Below are 27853 nucleotides of genomic sequence, written 5' to 3' on the forward strand. Positions count from 1 at the left end.
AAGAAAAATATCTCAAGTAAAAGTAGATTTGAAAAAATTCTGAAGCATGATAAGAAAAGCTTTGTTCTGATCAAGATTTGCTTACATTGTTTTTCTTCCTCTGGTGTTCAACAGCATCCTTCAAAGTATCTATCTCATTCCGGAGACCAGTGATTTCTTTATCTCTTTCTGAAATTCTAAACCAGAACATGAATACACACAGCAATATTTTGGGTAAACAATAAATAAAATATTTGTTTCTACAAAATAAAAACTTCAGGTAAATGATGCTTTAAAAAATGCATTAGCTTAATAGGCAAATTCTTAAACTTAGTTACCATAGAAAGCCTATCTATAAATAAATTTTTACACTATTACATGCTGACATTTGTGTTAAAGTGAAATAATCCCCTAAGAAATAGTTCATGAATACATAAACTGCTGTACTTGTAAGTTATCTTTATTTTTATGTAGCTTAATGAAATAGCAGTAAAATCTCAATAACTCAGGGGTGTTTGTTAAAGCCCGAAGTCCATAGTGTGTACGTTAAAAAGTGACAAATTAGTTAGTTTACCTGTTTTTACTTATGTAGATACATTTGTGTAATTAGATACAATTAAGTATATAAGAAGAGTTTAATTTCACAGGAAAGTTTTCTATATGTGTTACTCTAATTTTAATTTTATAGTGAACTAGTGGCCCAGTGCACGGATTCGTGCACATTGAAAGAAAATTAGAAGATTCATGCTTTTTAATTATGTTACTGCAAAAAATTATATGTCAAAATAGTATATATAATATAGTATAAAATTAAAACACGTGCAATTGACGCCAGGGAGAGCTTAAGTATTGCACATGCACGAGTCAACGTTTATTTTTAAATTGCCAGTGCGCATATGTGTCGGTTGGTCAGTCAATCGATGAATAAATCGCGATATGGTTCACATTAAATGTCAACCACCACCACCAAATTCACAATTGACAATGACAGATCGAAAAATACACGTGCGATTGGTGTCAGCAAGAGCTTTACATGTATCGCACAAGTACAAGTCAATGTTTACTGTTAAAATAGTGTCTAGGCCAGGGGTGGGCAAACTTTTTGACTCGAGGGCCACAATGGGTTCTTAAACTGGACTGGAGGGCCGGAACAAAAGCATGGATGGAGTGTTTGTGTGAACTAATACATGTTAACACTGCTGCTGGTGAAGGAGCGAAGGGGAGAGCAAGAGAACCCTCCGCTCTTTCGGCTCCGCGGGCCGGATAAAACAGCCGAATGGGCCGGACCTGGCCCGCGGGCCGTAGTTTGCCCACGGCTGGTCTAAGCGCATGAATTCGTGCACGGGTGGGGTCCCTCGGCCTGGCTGGCAATTGAGGCCTATTGAGGGGCCGGCCAGCCAGGGGGAAGGACCCCAGGAGGTTGGCCAGCCAGTGTGAGGGACTGCAGGAAGTTGGCCAGTCAGGGGGAGGGGCCGTGGGAGGTTGGCTGTGGGAGGTTGGGGGAAGCTCCTGCTTTGAGTGTCTGCCCCCTGGTGGTCAGTGTGCGTCATAGCGACTGGTTGACCAGTCGTTCAGTCCTAACAGTCGCTTAGACTTTTATATATATATAGACTAGGGGCCCGGTGCACGAAATTCGTGCACTGGGTGTGTGTGGGGGGGGGAGTGTCCCTCAGCCCAGCCTGCCCCCTCTCACATACTGGGAGCCCTCAGGCGTTGACCCCCATCACCCTCCAATCACAGGATCGGCCCCTTGCCCAGGCCTGACGCCTCTGGCCTAGGCATCCGGCCCGGGCAGCGGGGACCCACAGCTGCAGTGGCCCCGCAATCGTGGGCTTCGCTTTAGGCCCAGGCAAGGGACCCCTAGCTCCTGGGACTGCCAGCTTCGACCGTGCCCAGCTCCCATCGCTGGCTCCACCCCTACTTCCTGCTATCACTGGCCAGGGCGGAAAAGGCACCTGATTCTCCGATCATGGCTGGGGGGCAGGGCACAGGCGGCCCCAGGGCCACCTTTGCCCTGCCCCCCAGCTCTTAGCTCCCCCCTGGGTTTCCGATCACTGTCAGTGGCAGGGGGCTTCTTCCTGCTTTCCCTTTCGCCTCCCTGCATTGTGCCTACATATGCAAATTAACCGCCATCTTGTTGACAGTTAACTGCCAATCTTAGTTGGCAGTTAACTGCCAATCTTGGCAGTTAATTTGCATATAGCCCTGATTAGCCAATGAAAAGGGTATCATCGTACGCCAATTACCATTTTTCTCTTTTATTAGTGTTGATTGCCAGTGCTCGTCATATGTACCAGCTGGTCAGTAGGTCAGTCGGATGGATGGTCGGTCACTTAACCATTTATATATATACTAGAGGCCCAGTGCACAAAAATTTGTACACTCGAGGAGGTCCCTCAGCCCGGCCTGTGCCCTCTTGCAGTCTGGGACTCCCCAGGGGATGTCCACCTCCTGACTTAGGCCCGCTCCCCGGGGGATAGGGCCTAAGCTGGCAGTCAGACATACCTCTGCCAGCCCGGGAGCCCTCGGGGGATGTCCACTTACCAGAGGGAAGCAGGTCTAAGCTGCAGTCGGGCATCCCTAGCACTGCTGAGGAGGCAGGAGAGGCTCCTACCACCACCGCTGTGCTGGCAGCCATCAGCCTGGCTTGTGGCTGAGCAGAGCTCCCCCTGTGGGAACGCACTGACCACCAGGAGGCAGTTCCTGCACTGAGCGTCTGGCCCCTGGTGGTCAGTGTGTCATAGTGACCAGTCATTCCCAGTCATTTTGCTGTTAGGGTCAATTTGCATATTACCCTTTTATTATATAGGATAGAGGCCTGGTACACAGGTGGGGGCCAGCTGGTTTGCCCTGAAGGGTGTCCCAGATCAGGGTGGGGGTCCTGCTGGGGTGCCTGGCCAACCTGGGTGAGGGGCTGAGGGCTGTTTTCAGGCTGGCCACACCCCCTTCAGGGTGGGAGTACTCACTGGGGTGCCTGGCCAGCCTGGGTGAGGGGCTGATGGCTGTTTGCAGGCTGGCCAAGCCCCCCAGCAGGGACCCTCACTAAACTGGGGTGTGGCCAGCCTGGGTGACGGGCTGAGGGTCATTTTCAGGCTGCCCACAGCCCCTTCAGGGTAGGGGAGTCCCGCTGGGGTGCCTGGCCAGCCTGGGTGAGGGGCTGATGGCCGTTTTCCAACTGGCCATGCCCCCCAGCAAACCAAGCTCCCACTCTCTTTTTTCTTTCTTTTTTTTCCTTGGATTTATTTATCTTCTATAATTGAAACTTTGTAGCCTTGAGTGGAGCTCAGGTCCAGTCAGGGCAGGTGGGAAGCTTGGCTTCCTCCATCACCGGGGGCAACCCAAGCCTCCTGCTCGCTCCAGCTCTGTGGCCACCACCAACTTAGGTGGGTTAATTTGCATACTCACTCCTGATTGGCTATTGGTTGTGGCTTGAGCATAGCAAAGGGACGGTTAATTTGCATGTTTCTCTTTTATTATATATGATACTAGAGGCCCAGTGCACAAAATTCATGCATGAGGGCGGGGGGCTGTTCCTTAGCCTGGCCTGCACCCTCTCCAATCCGGGACCCCGCAGGGGATGTCCGACTCCTGGTCAGTTGGACATCCCTCTTGCAACCAGGGACCGCTGGCTCCTAACCGCTCACCTGCCTTCTGGCTGATCCCCCTAACTGCTCTTCCCTGCCGGCCTCATCGCCCCTAGCCGCCTCTGCCTCAGCCCCACCACCATGGCTTTGTCCGGAAGGACATCTGGAAGGACGTCCGGAAGGTCGTCCGGAAGACATCAGGCCTAATTAGTATATTACCCTTTTATTAGTATAGATATAGATAGATAGGTCTAGTAAGTGCATGAATTCACCAGTCACCACATGTAAACAAATGTACAGGGCTAGAGTGTGCCTTAGCACAAGTCAGAACATCAGCTGCAGGGTTAAAACTGCTACAGAAAGTCTCGCCACGGGACAACAGAATCTATTCCCGCTAGCCATGAGGTGCGATCATGTGCTAATCATTTGCTGAACATTGTTAATTAGTGGTGACTTTTGGATTTAAATATGTAGACTATAGTTGTAGAAATGTAATGTTTATTTATGTTGGTGAAATTACTATAGTGTTTTCTCCAACACATGACCTATTTGCTACAATTTGTTAAAAATAACAGTGAATTAATAACCAAAATAATACCTGTTAATTTAATTATAAGCAAATCTTGGTTAAAAACATTTTAAAATTAACAGGGTGTTAATTTTCATATATGACATATGGACCAGAAATTTTTATCCCTTAAATCCAGAGTCCGTTAAATTGAGGTCTGCAAAATAGATGATTTACCTATACACTGAGTGGCCAGATTATTATGACCACCTGACATTTGTAGGCAAATTAGCTATAATTTCACGCTTAAGTTGCTAGAGGGCCAGACCATTATAAATAGGGAAGCAGGTTGTTTACCACGACAGTAGAAGTGATTTTTTTCTGAAGATATGGGTAAACAACGCAACTTAACAGCCTTTGAATGCGGGATGGATATATATGTGTATACACACACACACACACACACACACACACACACACACACACTCTGAGTGGCCACATTATTATGACCACCCCATCAGTACTTCGTTGGGCCACCTTTTGCCTTTAATACTGTGGCGATTCTTCTTCACATTGACTCCACAAGATGTTGAGAGGTGATGCGAAGAATCTGACACCATGCCTGATGAATAGCACTGTTCAGTTCTGTGAGATTTGATGGTTGTAGAACCAGCTGCCTGATGGTTCTTTTAACTTCGTCCCACAGATGCTCAATTGGATTGAGAACTGGTGATTGTGGGGGCCACCTAAGCAAGCTAAAGTCTCCCTCGTATTCTTGAAACCACTCCTGCACAATACGAGCACCGTGGCATAGCACATTGTCTTATTGGAAGAAGCCATCTCCATTGGGATATGCCATCAACATGATAGGATGAACTTGATCAGCAATGATACTTAGGTATGTTGTGCTATTCAGACGTTGTTCCACACGAATTAAAGGGCCCAAATCATGCCAGGAAAACATGCCCCAAACCATAACACTGCCCCCACCAACCTGAAGGGTTGTACTCATGCATGTGGGGTGCATGCTTTCATGCTGTTTCTGCCAAATTCTCACTCTGCCATCTGCATTATGCAACTGGAAACGTGATTCATCGGACCACATGACTTTTTTCCAATGCTCAACTGTTCAATCCTTGTGCTCCTGTGCGAATTGGAGACGTTTTATCTTGGTAACTGCAGACAGCAAAGGTGTTCAAACAGACCTTCGGCTTCCATATCCCATTCGATGCAGTGTACAGCTAATTTGCCCACAAACGTCAGTTGGTCATAATAATCTGGCCACTCATAATAATATATATCCCACATTCAAAGGCTGTTAAATCGCGTTGTTTACTCATATCTTCAGAAAAAAATCACTTCTACTGTCGTGGTAAACAACCTGCTTCCCTATTTATAAAGGTCTGGCCCTCTAGCAACTTCAGCGTGAAATTATAGCTAATTTGCCTACAAACGTCAGGTGGTCATAATAATCTGGCCACTCAGTGTATTTTCAGAAGAATGAAACTGATGTAGAAGCACTCTCTTAAATATTACTTTTTTCTAGAAGATAATAAAATCAGTTGTGAGTTTCTTAAAGTGGCTAACCCACAATAAAAGTATGCAGTTAATGTAAGGTAGGTGTTCCATCTAAAGAGTTAGTGGAAAGCAATGGCAAAGACTCACAATTCAATTCTGTTATAGTGGACAGCAGCTTGAGTAGAAATTTAAATTATAAATAGCTCTTCCCTAAAAATAAAGCTCTATATAAGGATTTGGCAAACTAGAGCTCTGGGTGTGACCCCACAGTCTGTTTTTGTATAGTCCTCAAGCCAAGAGCTAATTTTGTTTTTAAAGAATTGTTTAAAAGAAAATATATATATATGTATGTATGTATATACATATATTTATAGATTTATATTTATTTAGATTACTTATATCACCTAATTACTACTGTGTTTGACATTAAATGTTTTGAAATATACCAACTTATCCGAAAAGAGAAAAGTACAGTGGGGCCTTGACTTACGAGTTTAATTCGTTCCCAGACCGAGCTCGTTAAGGAGCTCATTAACTCAAATTACTCTATCAACTCAATGCAAAAAAATCGGCTGAGAGACAGCTGGTATCTCAAAAAACTCATTAGTTAGGACACTTGTAAGTCAAGGCCCTACTGTACAGGTCAAGAATTAAAAAAAATTGTTTCAGTTTTAAAAAGTCTCTTTACAAGAGAGCAACCATACAGATTATAAGGGTTTGTTTGTTTTTAATGCATAAGCTAAACCAAATTTTCATCATTCAATTCCACAGTGATAGAGTAAGTGACAAAATTTAAGTTAAATAAGTAAAGCCTTCAAAGTATAGTTTATTTTATTGGATTTTTTCGGAATGACTAAAAAAAATAAATAAAAATTTCCCTCATCAAAATGTTCAAAGAAATCCAAATACTATGAAAAGGTACATTACCTTATTAGCCAAAGGCACAGCTAAACTCTACTGATCTGCAGTTCAAATAATCCAAAAAGAACTGTAAAAATTTGGTGACCATTTGCAATGACAGTAAATTGCTTGTTTTAGAACTATTTAACACATAAAAAGTTACCACTTCCCAAATTAAGAATCAAAATTATTACTTACACTTTTAATAGTTCTTCATGCGGGGGAAAAGAAGATGCCTATTAAAAAGAGTTAAATGTTATTTCAAAACACAGCTTTCCAGAAGATTTTAAAAAATTAACTCTTTCCAGACATCAATTTAAACAACACCAAAGGTAAACATGTCATACATTCTATATGTCACCAAGTAATTTTAGTAAAAACATACACAAATTTGTAAAATGTACTAAGCCCTAAATAGAATCTTCATTGTCACTACATGTTTAAACTCTTCATTTAACAATTTATCAATTTCCTACTAGGTGCAAAGCACTGAGCTAATACCTTTAAATTTTCATACTGTGTATTTCCTATATGACGACACTAAGTTCCCAAAGTCAAAAAAATACCATAAATGAAGTCAAAATAAAAATTAGTAAGAGTTAACTTGAATGTACCAAAAAGTTAATTTTACATAATATGTAAAGGTGTATAGCCCTTCACATATGATATTTATTCCTTGATAATTCCAATATCTCAAATTAAACTACTATAAGCTTCTTGTCAGCAGGAACTAATTGTTTTGCCCCTGAAAAAACTTCCTAGTTTATCCATATACATTCATAAATTAAAGAATATTTTGTTAACATCTTTTTAAAATTTTAACCAAGCAGAATTATATCTCGAAAAAGTTATTTAAATAGTGGTAAACTATTACTTACCATAATATTACACATTTCTTAGTTTCTCTCCAATTATTGACATTTCATTTGGGGTTAAGAGGTAGTAGGGTGTACACACATGTTAAAAGTGACCTCATAGGATTTTAAACTGAGTTGCTAAAAAAGGTATTCTAGAAGATGTGAAAATACACACAGCGATACATAACAGATCTGGAATACACATTATTTATGTATACACTGTACTTTATAAATTATAGATTTTATCTTGGATATGGCAGAACAAACTGCTTTGTTTTTTCAGGAAATTTGATAAGACACTTATAAATAAAAACAACACATACTTTATTCTCAATGAAAAGGCAAAATGCTAAGAATTTTATTTATCCAGACCATCATGGGTTATATAATTTTTCACCACATAAATAAATGGCAAGCCATCTCACAGTACCTACCTGTTGGTAGTTCTGTTGCTTCAGCTGTTCAATTTGGGATTTAAACAAATTGTTCTCATCTTGTACCTCCTATTTAAACAAAAATTAAACATTAATACCTGGACAGAGAGTTTGATTTTTATTTTGAAACCAGGAAAATTCTAAAATAGTAATAATTTTAAAGGGCATGATAAGTCCTAATTATAAAATGAGAATAATTATATTATTTTGTACTAGTCTAAAAGTGAGTATGTCTCAATGAAGAAAATAGGATCCAGAAACAGAGCCAAATACCTATAAGAATTTAGTATAGGGTAACATTTTAAACCAATAGGACAAATTCTAATGATATTTTGGCTAGCTGTTATTTTGTCATGAGGGGCTGTCCCATATACTGTAGGATACTTAGCTTTATCCATGGTCCCCATCCACTAGGTACAGGCCTCCACCAGCTGTGGCAAACAAAAATGTCTCCATATATTGCTAAATGTCCCGAGGGGCAGAACTACTACACTAAAATAATCATCATGGATTATTTAATAATGTGGCTAGCCTTCTTTTTTTTAAGTTGAAATGTTATTCTCATAACTTACTCAAAGAGAGTACATATGAATAAAACATCTCAACAAAAAATATAATCATAAATGTATTAAAAGAAACATGTAGCCGAGACCGGTTTGGCTCAGTGGATAGAGCGTCGGCCTGCGGACTGAAAGGTCCCAGGTTCGATTCCGGTCAAGGGCATGTACCTGGGTTGCGGGCACATCCCCGGTGGGAGATGTGCAGGAGGCAGCTGATCGATGTTTCTCTCTCATCGATGTTTCTAGCTCTCTATCTCTCTCCCTTCCTCTCTGTAAAAAATCAATAAAATATATTTAAAAAAAAAAAAAGAAACATGTAAACATATTTTTATGATCATAATATGAGATACCTTTCATCCCAAGATTTAAAACTAAAAAAATTACTTATACTAGAGTACATAAAAGTTTTAAATTTCCAAAAGAGAGGAAAAAACACAAAAGAAAAACTTAGAATAAACCACCTCACATATGACAAGACTAATTTCCCTTATATGTTGAAAGGGATAAGTTAGTAAGAAAAAGTTAACCTGGAGAAAAAATGTGGGAAAAATTAAAGGCCAATTCATATACAAAGGAAGAGTGCTTAACTTCTCTCACAATCAAATGCAAATTAAAACAATCTGACCATCTACCAAGGACCATACCAAATGTCTTCATCTTTGTCACTGTTGGAGAGGATGAAAAGAAAACGGCCCTCAGTGGGTAGAAAAGTAGATGAGTAAAAATACTTTAGGAAGGATGATTTAGTATTATTAAACAAATTTAAAATTAATCTACTTGGAAGAAGGAAACTGACAAGACCAACCATTGGAGCATGAAATGTGAACAATAGTAGTCAGAGACAATGCAGGAATCTAAAATTTGCTATCACTTCAAATGAATGTTTTGTAAGTACTTTCAATATTAACTACATGAAGGTGAGGATACACTGATTTTCTATTTTAACTATCACTTTCAAAAAGGAGAAAAACAACTCTGCATAATCCTTTGATCCCAAATTTCACTTCTAGAAATTTTAGGTACAGATATACTAACAAAAGTACTAAAAATGTGCGTGCAAGAATATTCACTGTTGAATTGCTGTAACAAGGATATTCACTGTAGAACTGCTGTAACAAGAAACTGTAAATGATCTAGGTATCCATAAACTAGGATGATACAATTATATAGTAAAATTAGGGGCCCAGTGCACTGGGGGGGGGGGGGGAAGAGTGGGGGAGGCCCCTCAGCCCAACCTGCACCCTCTCCAATCTGGGAGCCCTCAGGGGAGCCCTCTCCAATCAGGGAGTTTCTGTCTGTCTTTGCAATCATATGAATGAATTGTCTGAGACACCCAACCCAGTTTCGTTTGTTGCTCACAGAATAATAGAGGCTTGTTTTTTTCTTTGCTTCATTGGTGGAGATTTCCTGGAAGTTTTAGGATATCTTCCCTTTAATGTTTCCTAGACACTCTGATTTTACTTATGTCTCTCATCTTTGCTTTCCTTCCATCCCCCACTGTAACAGTAACTTGCTCCAGGCTCACTTTGCTCTAGTGCAGTGGTTCTCAACCTTCTGGGCCTTTAAATACAGTTCCTCATGTAGCGACCCAACCATAAAATTATTTTCGTTGCTACTTCGTAACTGTAATATTGCTACTGTTATGAATCGTAATGTAAATATCTGATATGCAGGATGGTCTTAGGCGACCCCTGTGAAAGGGTCATTCAACCGCCAAAGCGGTCACGACCCACAGATTGAGAACCACTGCTCTAATGTCTAGGACGGGTGGGCAACTTTTTGACTCGAGGGCCACAATGGGTTCTTAAACTGGACTGGAGGGCCGGAACAAAAGTATGGATGGAGTGTTTGTGTGAACTAATACATGTTAACACTGCTGCTGGTGAAGGAGCGGAGGGGAGAGCAAGAGAACCCTCCGCTCTTTCAGCTCTGCGGGCCGGATAGAACAGCCGAATGGGCCGGATCCGGTTTGCCCACAGCTGGTCTAGGAGATCCATATGCCACCAGAACTACGATTCCCAGCATTCCTGGTGCTCCCTGCACTCTGGGCTTCCGCTTCCGGTCCTGGGGTTGCCATCAGAACTACTATATTCCCAGAATTCCTGGTGCTCCCTGCGCTGCAAGCAACCGAGGGAGCCATGGTCCCCCAAGCCTCTGACTCTTCTGCTCTGCTCTCTGCCCAGCGACCAAGGGAGCCACATCCCCCCCAAAGCTGCCAGCTCTCTCACTTCTGCTCTCCTCCTGATGGCTGTGTATGCAAATTAACCCACCATCTTTGTTGGGTTAATTTGCATATTTACCCTGATTGGCTGCTGAGCATAGCGAAGGGATGGTCAATTTACATGTTTCTCTTTTATTATATAGGATACCATGAAGACATTGAAAATTAAAAGACAGAAAAGTGCTTATGTGAAAAGATCACAAAAACATTATTAAATGGGGATGGTGAGTAAATACAAAAGTATGTATGGTTAAATATGGAAGACAGTTAAGTATACATACATATGCATGGCATGTTCTCAAAAGATAGACAAACGAATAAAGTCATCTTTGAGGAATGATACCCAGTAGCTGTGTGGGAGGAAGAGTCATTCTGTATTCTGTTTTCTTCTGTAGTAGTTAAAATTGTATTAAAAACATATAAATAATTCATACAATAATTAAACATTCACCTGTAGCAGCTTTGTTTTGCTAGAAAGATCACTCTCCCTCTCTTTTAGCATACTTTCCACTCTCTTCATTTCATTTTCCTTTTCTTTCAACCTAGAATTTTTACAAACACCTTATATTTAGTTATACACATAAAAAAGGATAAGCAGACTCCAATACCATCTGTAAGATAAAAAAAGATAGCAGAAACAATGCCTATCAGCTTTCTTCCCATATTACACCAACTTATAAATTTTTTTAAAAGATAATTATTTCCAGAATTATTCAACTCAAAGTCAAGTACTTCCTAACACAGTTTATTTCATATTTAACAGTTCTTAAGCAAGTATGGCTTTCTCTAGGAGAAAAATCTAAAAGAAAAGCCATAATTAGTTGACCCTAAAATTCCCAACCCTTTGTACTGAAGACATGCTACATATAATTTTATCTGGCTCTCCCTAATCCAACACAGAGATGTCTCACTATGGCAGGATAGTAAGAAACTAGGAAAATTCCTGGACAAGTGGAATGGGGAAACTGAGACAAGAAAATTAAACAAGGCCAAGAGTTTGGGCAGCTTGTAGCCAGCTTGTGAATGGCAAGACCTTATCTTCCCAACCAAGGAAACTTGAGAGCAAATGGTTTATACTTCTCCTCCCTAACAAGAGAATACATAGCTTAAATCACACTGGGTTGTAAAAACAGAGAACAAAGACCCAATTAATGCAATTTGTGCCAGCTAAACTCAAGGACAAATATCATTTGGGGGATATTAGGACAGGAAAGAGGGGAGAGGGAGTTATCTCAAACATTCTGAAATAAGCTACAACAATGCAGAAGAAGACTTTGAAACCTAGTTTGCTACTGAAGATATCCAGCAGAACTTAGGAACCTATAGGGGAAAGGGTATAAAACCCCTGAACCCCGACCAGGCGTATGATCAGACTAGCTGAGTTGCCTACTTATGCTTTATGCCAAGTATATACTTAATAAATTCACGTGCTTTGTTTCAAATCTGCTGTCTGCAATTGTTCTTCAGATCTTTCTTGCAAGATTAACAAGAGCCAAAGAGGGGAGAGGCCCCACCCTATAACTCAAGGGGGCTGTCAGTAACATTACTATATATAGTCCAAGTGAATTCCAACTGTCTTTGTCATCCTAAATACAGATCTCCCCAGCATAATGTTTAACACCATTAGCCATTTTAGCCATTTCAGTATTCCCAGTACCAAGGGCACATAATAGGCTCTCAAATATTTGCTGAGTTTAAAGTTATTTTTCTCCCACCTTAATCTAGAATTTCAACATGTTTATAGGTCTATTTTAAAAATGGCAAAGAAAATACTCAAAGAGTGAGATTAAAAACTGAAAAGAATGGCAAATATTAAATACGTAGTATTAAGTGAAAGAAGCCAATCTGAAAAGGCTACATACTATATACTTAATTATATGACATTTTAAAAAGCAAAATTATGGAGACAGTAAAAAGATCAGTGGTTGCCAAGGATTGGGGGATGAGTGGTGGGGAGGGAGGGAGATATAGGTGGAGCACAGGAGATTTTTAGGAAGGCAAAACTATTTTTTTAAAAATATATTTTATTGATTATTTACAGAGAGGAAGAGAGAGGGATAGAGAGTTAGAAACATCGATGAGAGAGAAACATTGATCAGCTGCTTCCTGCACACCTCCTACCAAGGTACATGCTATTGACCAGAATCAAACCTGGGGCCTTTCAGTCCGCAGGCTGACGCTCTATCCACTGAACCAAACCAGTTAGGGCTATTTTTTATGATACTGTAATGATGGATACATGTTGTTATACATTCCTCAAAACCCATACATACAAAGAATGAAACCTAATGGAAACTATGAACTTTAGCTAATAACAATATAACAATATCAGTTCAACTGTAACAAATGTACCACACTAATATAAGATATAAATATTAAGAGGTATGGGGGAGGGGAGAATATTGGAAGTCTCTACTTTAATCTCAATATTTTATGTACTACAAATGAGCAATCCTAATGCCAGGAATAGAGACATCTCCTTTGTCTTCCTGAGGACAATCCTATATAATAAGTGGCTAATATGAAAATCGACCAAATGGCAGAACGACTGGTTGCTATGACACGCACTGACCACCAGGGGGCAGAGACTCAATGCAGGAGCTGCCCCTTGGTGGTCAGTGTGCTCCCACAGGGGGAGCACTGCTCAGCCAGAAGCCCTCGCAGCTGGCGAGCGCAGGGGCAGGAGCCTCTCCCACCTCCACAGCAACGCTAAGGATGTCCAATGGGGAGTGAGCCTAAGCCGGCAGTTGCACATCCCCCAAGGGCTCCCAGACTGCAAGAGGGCGCAGGCCAGGCTGAGGGACACACCCCCCCACACCAGTGCACGGATTTTGTGCACTGGGCCTCTAGTGACCTAATAAATATCCTCAATATCTTACTTTTAAAGACACAGATTATTAGGCCACTTCTTAAACATCAATAAAGGCTGATGACATCACATCAAAGCAAAACCTCTTAAATGGAATTCTATAGGGCAGTGGTCAGCAAACTCATTAGTCAACAGAGCCAAATATCAACAGTACTTCTTTAAAATAGACTCGCCCAGGCCAAAAACCAACTTCTGCGCATGGGCCACAAAGTTTCAATCGCACTGTACGTGCACGTCCACGTGGTATTTTGTGGAAGAGCCACAACAAGGGGCCAAAGAGTTGCATGTGGCTTGTGAGCCGCAGTTTGCCGACCACAGCTATAGGGGACCAAAAAGATAAAAGTCCAGGTACCTTTCTCACCACTGTAAACTGATTTAGTTTAAGAAAACAGACTTTATAGGATAAAAATTTTTATAAGAAACAGATTCAATATTTTTTCTATTCTGCACAGCATACTGATGACAACAGACACCATTTTCCCCAATAAGCAAGTCATTTTTATAGAAAGAGTCAATATTTATTATCAAGTTATGATTAAAATTATAATCTGGTTAATTAAAACATTATTCTTTCAAATACTTAAATAATCTTAATTTGAAATAATTCCTACCTCTCTTTACAAGAATTGCAACAACAAGCTTAACCCCAGTCAATACTAAGCAGAGAGAGTATTTCAGAAAATGAGTCTGAAGGGCTGGGGAAGGATAAAGTCTCCAGGTGTCTGAAAATACTTAAAGGGCCATATTTATTTGTTTTTTATTTATTCATTTATTTATTTGTCTTTAATTTTATTTTATTGTTGGTAGTATTACAGATGACTCCCACTTTCTCCTTTTTTGCCCCCTCTACCCAACCACCGCCCCCACCCCCCCGAGGCTTTCCCATGCCGTTATGCATGTTCATGGGTTATGCATATACTAGAGGCCCGGTGCACGAATTCATGCACCAGTGGGGTCCCTTGGCCTGGCCTGCTGGATCAGACGAAACTGGCTCTCCAACATCCCCGAGCGGTCCCAGATTGCAAGAGGGCACAGGCCAGGCCAAGGGACCCCCACCAGTGCACAATCAGGGCCGGGGAGAGACCACGGGAGGGCTCCAAGGTATGTCTGGCCCCTATTGCTCAGTCTCAACTGGCTGGACCCCAGCAGCAAGCTAACCTACCGGTTGGAGCATCTGTCCCCAGGTGGTCAGTGCATGTCATAGCGAGCAGCCTTAGCATACATTAGCATATTACACTTTGATTGGTTGAACGGACGACCGGACACTCAACATATTAGGTTTTTATTATATAGATGTTCTTTGGTAACCTCTTCCTATCCCTTCCCCCTCCCTCCACTTCCACCCCTACCCCCCAAGGTCTGTTATTTTGTTCCTTGCATCCATACCTCTAGACCAGTAATGGCGAACCTTTTGAGCTTGGTGTGTCAGCATTTTGAAAAACCCTAACTTAACTCTGGTGCCGTGTCACATATAGAAATTTTTTGATATTTGCAACCATAGTAAAATAAAGATTCATATTTCTGACATTTATTTTATATATTTAAATGCCATTTAACAAAGAAAAATCAATCAAAAAAATGAGTTTGCGTGTCACCTCTGACACGTGTCATAGGTTCACTATCACTGCTCTAAACCTATTTTGTTCATCAATTTATTTTGTTCATTAGATTCCACATAAGAGTGAGATCGTGATATTTGTCTTTCTCAAACTGGCTTATTTCACTTAGCATAATACTCTCCAGGTCCCTCCATGCTGCTGTCTTAAAGGGTGAGAAATCCTTCTTCTTCTTCACAGCCATATAGTATTCCCTGATGTAAATGTGCCACAGCTTTTTTATCCACTCATATACTGATGGGCACTTGAGCTACTTCCAGATCCTAGCCATTGTAAATAATGCTGCTATGAATATAGGGGTATATTTCCAGAAGTGGAATCGCTGGGTGAAATAGCAGATCCATTTTTAATGTTATGGGGAACCTTCGTACTATTTTCCATAGTGGCTGCACCAATCTGCATTCCCACCAGCAGTGTACAAGAGTTCCCTCTTCTAAAAGGCCCATGTTTCATTATACCAAACAGAGACTTTGCTTATTTGCCTCTGGACTACAATTCCTATCTAACCAGCAAGTTAATGATTTAAAAGAAACTCATTATAATATTCAAGCACATTCTGAAAAATAATGAGAACTTTCTCTTTGAATGTTAGCTAAAAATATACTTACACAGTCTCAAGTTCTTCATGCCGTGAGGCAGAACATGCCTAAGAAACAGATTCACATTTTCAATTCTAACATCAAAAAGATCAGGCACTATAACATATATATATATATATGTAAAATACCTAACCAATAAAATAAAAACATAATTATATGTGGTAAATTTAAAAGACAGAATGAATTTTAAATTTTCCCCTTAGGTTTTGCTTTTATTTTTTTAATTAACAGATTTTTAAAGTAATTTTAAGTTTACAGAATAATTTGTTAAAAATTACAAAGTTATAATGTAATTTGTAATATTCATTTCTTTAAAAGATTAGAGATTAATAAATCAATTCAACACAGACACTTAAGGATGAGCTTAAGAGTTCACCTGAAAATTTAAGGATAGAAATTCCTTTTAGGCTTAGGTTGATAAATCAAACGGTAACATACTTGACAGGGTTAAAAGTTAACTTATTTTATCAACAACAAAACTGTGGCACAATAATAATTTTTGTTTAAAGATTAAAAACACATCTTTATTAATCAATACTGAATTAAAAAAATAACATTCTGATTCCAAATCAGTAATATTATAAAGCCTACCAATTTTTTAAATACTAAATTTATTGGGGTGACATTCATTAATAAGGTTACAGAGGTTTTGATTGTATAGTTCTATGATATATCATCTGTAATTGCACTGTGTGCCCACCACCCAAAGTCAAATCTTCTTCCGTCACCATATATTTAACTCCTTTTACCCTTTATGATCCCCTTCCCTCTGGTAACCATACTGTTGTTGTCTGTGTCTATGAGTTTTACAATAATATTTAAGCAAAGAAATTCAGAGAACAGATTACCTTCTTTCCTTTCTAATATAGTCATTTTTATGTAATATTCTGGTTATCTGCTTATACTATACCTCTTTCAAGTTATGTTGTGCTATCTCCTGAACATGAGCTTTTAAAGATTCATTTTCTTCTTGAAGATCCTGAAAAAGAATAGGTATGAATTGAACTGATATTCAAGTATAAAAAGGATGTTTGTTTTCTTTGTCTTTATCTTCTCACCTGTAACCATTTCCCGCTATTGGCTAGGTCTTTCTCCTTCTCTTCTAAAACAGTCTTCAAGGTATTCATCTGTTCCTCCTTTCTTTTTAATCTGACAGTAAGTTAAGAAGAACTATCAATGGAAATGTTACAAGACTACACAAAGCAAAAATAATGAAGGCTGGGAAAGATATATTTTATATTTATAGCCCAAGCTAATTTAAATAAATTAAAAGTTAAACATGCAAGATTTTGGAGCTATCATATTAAAAAACATAGGATGAATAAATCAAATTAAAAAGCATAGGATAATCAAATCCATCTATCACTGAAGATCCAGATATTGACTAAACTAGGATAGTTGTAGTCCCACTCCATATCATGCTCTTTAAGTCAATACCAGCAAATTTAGATGGCTTATTACAACTGGTTTGGTTTTGAAACATACAGCCAGTTTCACATTGGCTATGAAAATGGGCAAAGAGGATCATCTCAATTTAAGGTCATATTCAGGTTATAAATCAAAAAAAATACAACTTTCCACTATATCCCCACTCCCCTAAAAAATAAATAAATAAATACATACATACATAAATAGATAGATAGATAAATAAAAACCTATAGGTTAAATTCTAATAAAAACTTAAGACCTTTTGAGGTATAATTTGATATTACCTAAAATATTACTTAAAATCAAGTAAAAAGAAGCTACAATTTTTGTTATAATTGTATTTAACTTGCTGAAAAGAAATATTAAAGGGAAATTAAAGAAATGGTACTTACAAGTTCTGAAGCTCCTGAACTTGAGAAGTGATAGACAACTGAAATACAAAGAAAAAAGCAGAGAAAAAGCATTCATAATCCTTTCAACTTACCTTATTAAAGCTTTATGATAAACAGATACATTCTAAATTACAAAAATCCTCAATGAATTATTCATGCCAAAATAAGATGCATTTTGATTTTGTCATTTCTTGATTCCAATGAGTAATAACAAATTAAAAATGTAAGGTAGGCAGGCAGGTGGTGGCAAGGAATATAGTTATGAATAACTAACTCTAAATAATGTAATACTTCTGTAATTGTGAAAATTAGAACATTAAACTGTCCACATACCTCCCTACCATATCAGAGCTCTTCTTTCCCAGTCTTCAAGGCCAACTATTCAGTAGCATTCTAGTGTCCTTTAATCTCATTTTCTTATCAGACACAGTTCTATAGCACCTTTTATCCCCCATAGCCCCTTCAGAGCTTGGCTTAGACACCAATTCCACAGGAGGAAACTTTCCTGATCTCTCAATCTGTATTTAGAGGAGTTTTATCTTTCATCATACCCCATTTCCTTCAACACATTATCTTCAATCACTAACATATTCCTCTGACAAGTAGGAGGAACTCAAAAAATATTGTTGAATCAATCTATTGGAATCTCTTCCATGCAGCCTCACCATTTTTTCAATGAATCCTTATTGGATTAAATTCAACAAAACCCATCTATTTCCAGTAACCATTCTTATCTCTGAAATATGAAACCTGTACTTTGTTCTAAAGCAGCGGTTCTCAACCTGTGGGTCGTGACCCCTTTGGGAGTCAAGCGACCCTTTCACAGGGGTCGCCCGAGACCATCGGAAAACACATATATAATTACATATTGTTTTTGTGTTTAATCACTATGCTTTAATTATGTTCAATTTGTAGCAATGAAATTGGGGGTCACCACAACATGAGGAACTGTATTAAAGGGTCACGACTTTAGGAAGGTTGAGAACCACTGTTCTAAAGGCAAAGGTTGAGCAATACGTATTCTGTAACAAAACATTACAGTCCACTCAGTTAAGAAAAAAATTTAAAAAAGGTTTACCAAGTGTTTCGTGTATTAAGTTGGAAAACTAAAATGAAACATTAATACAGAAAACTTTCTAAAAAGGAATCTTTAACAGTTCAAAGACTCATTGATTAAATATCAAGAATGCTTTCTCAAATCAGGCAAAAAAACAAAAAGCACATTACCCAATATACTTACATCACATGACTAAAAGATTTTTTCCAAGTAACAAGAAGAAAACCAAGAAGCGTATAAATACACATACACTAACAAATCTGTCATGCTATGGCTCTGGGATTTTTACCTGTTGAGCCTTTTCAAGCTGGATATTTCCTATTTCTTCTTTTAGAGCCTCTATTTCCTGTTTCAAATCCTTGACAATGACAAAACAGACAAGATTGGACAATGGAAACACAGAAATTGACATAAAATGCAATGTACAGACAAACACATGAAATTATGTGGTATTCACTAAAGTTGATAAACAAATAGACAAGCACAGTTTTCTCACTCCCAATACCTGAACAGTTTTCTCCTTATTAGCAACTTTGAGAAGTTCAGCTTCCAGAAGCTCTTCCACAGACTTGATCTTTCCATCTTTTTCATGAATTCTTAGATAAAGAAATGGAGTATTAAATTTGAATAGAAACCATCACCAACTAAGAACAGCACCGAATCATGAATAAGCTCACCAAATGAATTCTCCCGTTTTAAGTAAAATAGCAACATATCAGACAGAAGGGGAAATAATACTTAAAGCTCTTTCTAAATGAGAAATAATCAGTAACTATCAAGTTGCTGAAGCCTATGCACATAAGGAGAAGCTAGTGACATGATTCAGAAGTACACAGAGAATATGAGGTGTACTCTGAAGAATAGCAGAGAGAATCAAGTTCCTCTCCATAATATTGGCTCTTAAGGCTGCAACAGCTGTGATAGAACTTATACACAATTGTGACATCAAACTTTATAGACATCTCAGAAAGGAGACAAGCAAGGAACTTATCTCCCCATCTAATAAAACCTATTCTTTAATAGTTCCTACCACAGAAACAGAAAATTAACAATGCATTGCTGTAAGTTAAGAAAATAAATGGAAACAATTATGGAAATACATTTTTTAACCATCACGTTGTACCAGGGAAATCACAGCTTATCCAATCAATGAAAAATTCTAGAGTGAAAGTTAAACTAATATACATCGCTAAACAAATGGACTAAAAGAAGAAGACCAGTTTAATATGTCACCACTTACACTTTCTTAAGTTCTTCAACTAGAGATGCAAAAGAAACCTGGAAACAAGAAGGCATCCTAGTTAGTAATTTGCTCAAAATACAAATGGATTAGAAATAGAAAAGTATGTTATCCTTAAATTTTCCACTACACCAAAATCCAAATAGGAAAAGGAAACCCAAGAATTAATTTTTACTAGCTTTTAACATCATAATTATGTAAATGAAAAGCACTTTGAAAGTAAACAGCTTTAAGGCTACTTATGGTTAAGTATAGTCCAAAAGAAAAATCAACACATAAATGTTAAAATTATTTAAATAATTCTAACCAACTAAAGAGAAAATACAACTTAAAAAATTACCTAAGCAGGGGGAAAAAAAAGGGGGGGAGACATATGTAATACTCTTTGTAATACTTTAAGCAATTAAAAAAAAATTTTATCTAAATCAGGTAACCCCTTCTACTATTATTTAGAGCAGGGGTGGGGAACATCCGGCCTGCGGGCCAGATAGAGCCCGAGAAATCATTTGGTCTGGCTCTGCCAAGGCATTAGGGGTGAGTTAATTAAATGTTTGAACAAATATAACAGGCTAATTTTTACGTTGATAATTTTGTATGGCCCTCGAATGATGTTATATATATCCAAATGGCCCTTGTCAGAAAAAAGGTTCCCCCCCGTACCCCCCCCCCCCCCCCATGATTTAGAGCAGTGATAGCGAACCTTTTGAGCTCGGCATGTCAACATTTTGAAAAACCCTAACTTAACTCTGGTGCCGTGTCACATATAGAAATTTTTTGATATTTGCAACCATAGTAAAACAAAGATGTATATTTTTGATATTTAATTTATATATTTAAATGCCATTTAACAAAGAAAAATCAACCAAAAAAATGAGTTCGTGTGTCACCTCTGACCTGCGTGTCATAGGTTCGCCATCACTGATTTAGAGTCTCACTTTCTATTTGTATACTCAACCCTTTTATCCTGTCATAAAAAGCAATGACCTCCTATCTAGAGTACTCTACCTAATACTTGGAATATAGTCAGCATCCAATAAAACTGCTGCCTCTATTACTGATAATCAAGTCACTAATCATTCACAAAAAACTACAACTGACAAATTCCACTTTGGAGAAGGAAGGAACAGACAAATAACAGAATGGCTCCATTTGAATGTATCAGGCCTGTCCATTGTTTTAAAAAAAAATGGTTGTAGAATCTATTATATTCCTTACCTGATCATTTTGCTTTGCCTTTAAGTCTTGAACTTCTTTTGTCAAAGATGAGTTTTCTGTTCTTATTGCCTTTTTCAAAGACACATAAGCAGAACATACTTTTATTTTCCGGGGGGAAAAAATAGCTTGCTTCAAAATAAACTAGCTTCTCATTTTTTCTTTAACTGCTTTTTTTTTCCTCTGGAAGGCCCAGAAATCTCCCTTCTTTCACATGTCTGTCTACAATTCTGTTAACTTCTAGAGCTAGCCAAATCAATTTTTAATTCAATTATCCCCACAAGTATTTCTATTTATGTTTACACAATCACACAACCACATAGTATACCACCTGTCACCCTAAACTCAAATACAACTTTTAAGTTATTTCTTCCAGCAACACCACTTATCCTACTCGAGTTCGTTAAGATAATCAAAAAACAGAACTGCAGTCTCTCCTTTCTCTGGCCTCCAATACTACTTCATGAACTTATGAAGTCTGCTTTTACCGCTGGTTATAATTTGAGCATAGGTGGAGGTGAGAAAGCATATTTTACAAACCATAACAATAGTATCTACTTCATTAAGGCAGTGAATGCTATAATCAACCATGCATTTTTGTATTTTTAATAAAATCTTAAATTTAATGAAAGAAAATCATAAATGTAATAAAATGTAGTTAATTCATATGCAGTTTAAAAGCTATGGGAAAAATCTTACACAAATTACAGTGGATAACTGTATAACCACAAGGAAAATAAATCTAAAAGTGCTTTACATTCAGTTCCTCTTCTTTAGTGGCCACCTGAATAAGTCCAGTTTCAAGTAATTCTTCCACAGTCTTCAACTTCTCATCTTTTTCTTGAATGCTGAAATTATAATACATATGTATGAACTATTTTTTAAGGTAAATGAATGCTATCATTCCTAAGTATTTTACATGGATTACTCATGTCCATTGTTCCTTATAAAAATTTAATTCTAGAAATGTTTCTGAGACTCTTTTATTAATGTCTAAGGGTACTTCTTCTTTACCAGTAAGTAAAATGTATTCAAGTAATGCATGTTTACATGCTAGCCTAAACAAATAAATCACTGCTACGCATGGCACCCACAAACCTAATGTAATCCCAAATCAATCAATAGCATACCACTATCTTCCACTGTGAAATACAAAAAGAATTTTGAGAACCTTAATTAATACAGTTAACTAGTGTCCCGGTGCATGGATTAGTGAACATAGAAAGGAAATTAATTAGAAGAAATATTTTAATAGCACTTTTCACCCTTTCTCTATAATACAAGTGTCAACCAAATTCACGATCAACAATGACAGATCAAAACACACGCATGCGACTGGCACCAGCGAGAGCTTTATATGTATCGCGAGTCAACTTAGCCTTTTATATATACAGAATAAATTTGCTTAATTAGATCTGCTTTCTGATTTAGCTAAACTTTTTCCAGCCCAGTGAAGCACCCCAACTTCTCTTTCAGGTAATTGTCAGCAACACAGCAGTAATTATCAACACAAAGCAGATTATTATTGTAGATCACACAGGGAGAACAAAGGGTAAAATATTTTAACTGCAGCAGTGTTTGACTATATTCTGCACAGTGAGAAAACCTGAAATCATTTTCAAGGTCCACCATTTCTTACTTCTTTTCAGTCAGGTTAAGTTTCTAAACTTTCTAAATCTCCGTGTTCCAGCTAATGAAAAGAAAATAGGATTCTACCAAATCTCCTATCAACCTACTCCAGGACTTCTGAGGATCAAATGGGATGAGGCACATGAAAACGCTTCACAGACATTTGGTTACAGTGTAAAATGTTTGCACCTGGCTATAAAGCGAGTCGTGTTCCTGGGCTGAAGAAACTCCAAGGAGGCTAGTCACTAGGGAGAGGAAGCCAGGCATTCCTACGTGACATCATTACCCGGCATCAACAGTGACCATTTCCGGGCTGGGCTCGGCTGGGCTGTGGGCCACATTTTGCGCCACGGGGTCTTGGCAGCATTGGCTGCAATTTGGTAGGGTGTCCCTCCAGGGTGGTGGCAGGGCCTGGGTCCCACTTGGGAGAAACCGAGTGTTGGTTTGTTGGCACCAGGTCCATGGTGCCGTTTATTTTTAAATGGCCAGTGCGGTCGTGGCAGCTCCTTCATTGAGCGTCTGGCCCCTGGTGGTCAGTGCACATCATAGCTACCAGTCAGACGGACACTTAGCCATATATATATATATATATAAAAACTAGAGGCCCAGTGCTTGAAAATTCATGCACGGGGGGGGGGGGGGTCCCCTCAGCCTGGCCTGCCCCCTCTCACAGTCTGGGAGCCCTCAGGGGATGTGGGGGGGCCTAAGTCACAGTCTGGCCTCCCTCTGCAGAAGGCGACCAGACCGATCAGGGGAAGGCAACACCCCCATCACCCTGCTGCTGCTGCCGGCCCTCCTCGGCCCTCGCAGCCACTGCAGCTTTGTCTGGAAGGATGTCCGGAAGACGACTGGTCTATCCGATCTAATTAGCATATTACCCTTTTATAAGTATAGATCATTGTTATCTCAAATTTGGTAGAAGTGAGTCATTAAAATATCTAAAGAAAATTTTCAACTCACCATTTTTCCATTTGTTCCACAACATCTTTATTAGGCTAAAATAAAAATCACCAAAGAGTTTAATTCACCAACTTTGCATGAGATAAAACTTGTTTAAACACTGAAATAGGATTCTATAAAAATTGTTTTAATTACATTCAAAATTTAGTAAGATGATCCATATTTGAAGACTGCTAATAATTAAATAATTTACAAACACAATACAAAAGAGAAGCAGATACACAAGACAGAAAAACATGAAATATAAAATGGGCTAGTAAAGTGAGTTAGTATGTTATGAATAATTCTTTAATTACTACAAAAGAAAATCTTAAGGATAAGAAGGAATGTGCCTTAGTTCCTTTTCATCAATTAATTCAGTTCTTCATATATTAAAAAAAAAATCAAAGGTTCTAAGGCCAGGAAGGAGGCTTTGTTCTTTCTTTTTATAAATGGGTTTTTTTTAAACACTTAAGGTATAACATTTATACAGGCAAGTTCAAAACTCCTATGTACAACTCAAGAATTTTTTAACATGTGGATGGTTATATAACTACCCCCCAGACCAATATATAGAACTAGTTATAAATTGCAGAAGCAACATATGAACATATCCTCCTTGTAAATCATTAAAACATGACATGTAGTCCTGGCTAGTGTGGCTCAGTTGGCTGAATATCAACCCATGCACCAAAAGGTCATGGCTTCGATTCCTGGTTAAGGCACATACCCAGGTTGCAGGTTCAGTCCCAAGTTGAGGTGTTTGCAAGAGGCAACCAATTGATGTTTTTCTTTCACATTAATGTTTCTCTCTCTCCACCCCCACCCCACCCCCACCCCCCGTCCCTTTCTCTCTCAAATCAATTTTAAAATATATATTTAAAAAAACAAAACATGACAATGTTTCGGGTTCAATCCCTGGTGAGGACACATATGAAAAGCAACAGGTCAATTGCTCATTCAATATTGCACAAAACTGACACAACTTAGCATCTATCCAACATTTTTACTTTATACATGACTGGTCTAGTCTAATCCAATTTTTTTCCTCCCTGCATGATTTTCAAAACTACATCTTATATAATAATGAATTAGTCTGCAATAAAATACAACTGACCCCTGACATTGGCCTCCCTCCTGTCATCCCCCCATACATACGGAAGTCCTCATGGTCATAATTTATTGTGTATCCAGAAGCAGAGTTTCCCCTCAGTATCCCCAGGCCTTCAGGCAGCTAGACACCCTGACAAAACAGGCTTAGGGTCTTTTTCCTTGAACACTATTTTCCACCCATCCCTACCTGCTCGCTCCTAATTTCTCTAACTTTCTTAATTTTTTCCCAATGTTATTACAACCATTTTCACAAACACTATTAATTTTTCCAATTTCCATTGCCAAATCCTAAGATTTTGCTTCTTACATATTTCTAAAATTAACCCCCTTTTCTTCTATGCCCTAGATTAGGCTCTCAGCTTTACTCTTCTCAACTATCACATCACCCTAATTCTTCTCCCTGCTTCTAATCCATAAGGATTATTTTGTGAGAAGTACAGAAAGAACTTCCAAATGGGAAAAATTCTTCCTACCATCAGAAAGGAGGTAAGAGTTTTCAAACATATATTAAATCCTGTATAATAAAAGCCTAATATGCAAATTGACCAAAAGGCAGAAAGAACAAGCCGTCAGCAGGGGGTGGGGCCGGCAAGCGGGGTGGTGCCAGGCCAGCCAAGGCAGGTGCCAGAGGGCAGAGGGAAGGGATGGCAGCAACTGGCAGTGGTGGAGAGGCGATTGGAGGGAGTGCTCTCTGGCTGGCACTGTCCCCAGATTGGCCCGCAGGTCGCCTCCCGTAGAAGGAGGCCAGATTGTGGCATCCCCCAAGGCCTCCTGGTCTGAAGGCCTCCTGGTCTGCAAGAGGGCACAGGCCGGACTGAGGGGTTCCCCCCAACCCCCACCCTCTGAGTGCATGAATTTTCATGCACTGGGTCTCTAATCAGATTTATAAACTATGAAAAATAAATCATGCAGTAAGTTTACATCTTTTGTCAAGATGATTTTGCCCACCTTAAGTCTCACATAAAGACTTAACACAAAATTTGTAACTATGCATGGTAACTGATTTTAACCACACTTACAGTAGTAATCTTTTCATAATTTACACAAATATCAAATCATTATGTTATATATAATGTTAGTGTCAATTAAAGCTACATTTTAAAATGAAAGAAAGAAAAAAGAGAGGGCGGGAGAGAGGAAGGAAGGAAGGGAGGGAGGGAGGAAGGGAGGAAGGACGGACGCATGCACGTGCCGGTGTGGCTCAGTTGGTTGGAGTGTCATCCCCATGCACTGACCAAAGGTTTTCAGGTTCAATCCCTGGTCGGGGCACATACGGAAGGCAACATATCAATGTTTCTCTCTCCCTGTCCCTTCCTCTCTCTAGAATCAATGAAAAACATATCCCTGGTGAAGACTGGAAAAAAAGACAATACTATTAAGTCCAAGCTATCTTCACCTTAACCATTCAGTTGTATTTTACTTTTAGTCCTACATACTTCTCCCCTATGTAAATTCAAACACCTTACTGTCACCACAGTGATCTATCCAAAATGTTTATTTAGTCTTACAACACCCTTCAATGGCATACCTATATGCTAAATCAAGTTCCTGATCCTCATACAGCTTACAAAGTTCTTCATTATTAGTCCCTACTGACTCTCTACTCCTTACACCTCAAACTTTGCAGTTCTCTAATAAGCTCTAAATATACCAATTTTACCATATACTGTCATGACATTTAATACTGTATCCACTAGACCTGGAATGGTCCTCTTAGCCATTTGGCAAATTCATGGCCCTTTTTCAAAATCACATTTAGCTGTCCCCTATTCTCTGCACATTTCACCCTCACCCTCCTTCAATTAGAAATCATTATCTCCTCCTCCTAATCTGTTCAAGAATTTTATTCATCACATTTTTCTGTGTTATGTATCTATCTTCACACTAAACCTGTCTTGAAGACAGGAACCAATTCTCATCCATCTCTGTAGCCTCAGCATATAGCATAGTTTCTAGCATGTACTCAATTAGTAAATATTTAATAAAGTGAATTCCTTTAAGGAGATCACAGTTTAACAAGTACTCTTGGTCAATTGCTCATTCACTATTCAATTGTACAAACTGACCCAATTAGCATCTGTCCAACATTTTTACTTTATACATTATTGATCAAATCTAATCCAATTTTTCCCTCCCTACCTAATTTTCAAAACTATATCTTATATAATAATGATTTAGTCTGCAGTAAAATACAACTAGGTAGCAGGGCAAGGAGTAAAAATTGCCTATTCCCATAGTTTTTACTTAATAATCTTGATAACTGAATCTTAAAAATCTACTAGAATAAAAAAAAAAAAAAAGTCGTGCTGCTCCTTTGCTAAAAAGTCAATATGCACAAAAAAAAAAAAAAAAAAAAAAAAAAAAAGGACACGTAAGAACCCTCATCCCCAGAAAGTTTTACTTTATTCTGAATAAACAAGATTTTGTGACTGATTTATTTGCATCATCTATAAATGGAGCTTTCACTTCTTTAGTGTATAAACAGGTTCCCTTACCTGGTGTTTGTTGTCTTTCTGCTTCCTACACCTTAAGAAACAACAACCTGGCACCATTGTTGGTTTCTGTTTCAATAAGGTCAATCTTTTCCTCCAGGATAAAAATCCATGGGGCAAAAGGACTACATTTTGTTAAATAACTGAACTGTTCATCTCTCAACTGTCACTTGGAATTCTGACTGCTGGGTAGAGGAAGGGGTTAAAGAAAGGTAAAAATGAAAAAACATTATACTAATCTTTATCTCTTCATTTATTAGCAATAACAAAGAAATGACCAGAAAAATGTCAAAGAGGTGGTTCTTTGGTCTGCCAAGATGAGATAAGTCAGAACTACAACCAAAAACATAACACCAATCATATGCTTTCTACAATATTTTAAAATGAAAGAGAGTTTTCAGAAGAGAAAAATTCTAAGAATTATTAAAAAGCAAATCTTAAGTTAGTACTATAAAATGAGTTTCCACTCTTATCAAATAATTCTTTTAAATAAATTTTTAAAATGTGACTACGAAATTTTGTTCTAAGGACTACTTCTAAAACTTCATATAACTATTATTCGTTTAAAAATTTCATTTCATGATGAAAGTTGTTATTTTAACAATACCTAAGTGCACACAGAAACTTCACAGTAAAGGCTGACTAAATAAGGTAGAAATTAGAGGATTTTTAAAAATATATTTTTTTAATATTTATTAACTTTCAC

At 38.4% G+C, this 27853-nt stretch overlaps 1 protein-coding gene across 8 annotated transcripts in view; it reads right to left on the bottom strand.

The window, feature by feature from the left end:
- KTN1 (kinectin 1) overlaps positions 1–27853 on the bottom strand; it is a 568362-nt gene that overhangs the window by 490275 nt on the left and 50234 nt on the right. For all 8 annotated transcript variants that reach the window (XM_059695224.1, XM_059695231.1, XM_059695208.1 and 5 more), the window contains 14 exons: positions 23564–23598; positions 21732–21822; positions 20978–21046; positions 19763–19800; positions 19028–19118; positions 18812–18880; positions 17466–17503; positions 16704–16794; positions 16556–16624; positions 15655–15692; positions 11013–11103; positions 7781–7849; positions 6688–6725; positions 86–176 (listed from right to left, as the gene is read on the bottom strand). In XM_059695224.1, coding sequence (XP_059551207.1) covers positions 86–176; positions 6688–6725; positions 7781–7849; positions 11013–11103; positions 15655–15692; positions 16556–16624; positions 16704–16794; positions 17466–17503; positions 18812–18880; positions 19028–19118; positions 19763–19800; positions 20978–21046; positions 21732–21822; positions 23564–23598 — 918 coding nt within the window. The remainder of the gene's footprint in view (positions 1–85; positions 177–6687; positions 6726–7780; positions 7850–11012; positions 11104–15654; positions 15693–16555; positions 16625–16703; positions 16795–17465; positions 17504–18811; positions 18881–19027; positions 19119–19762; positions 19801–20977; positions 21047–21731; positions 21823–23563; positions 23599–27853) is intronic.

This window comes from Myotis daubentonii, chromosome 1, assembly GCF_963259705.1.
Source record: "Myotis daubentonii chromosome 1, mMyoDau2.1, whole genome shotgun sequence".
NCBI classification, from domain to species: domain Eukaryota; kingdom Metazoa; phylum Chordata; class Mammalia; order Chiroptera; family Vespertilionidae; genus Myotis; species Myotis daubentonii.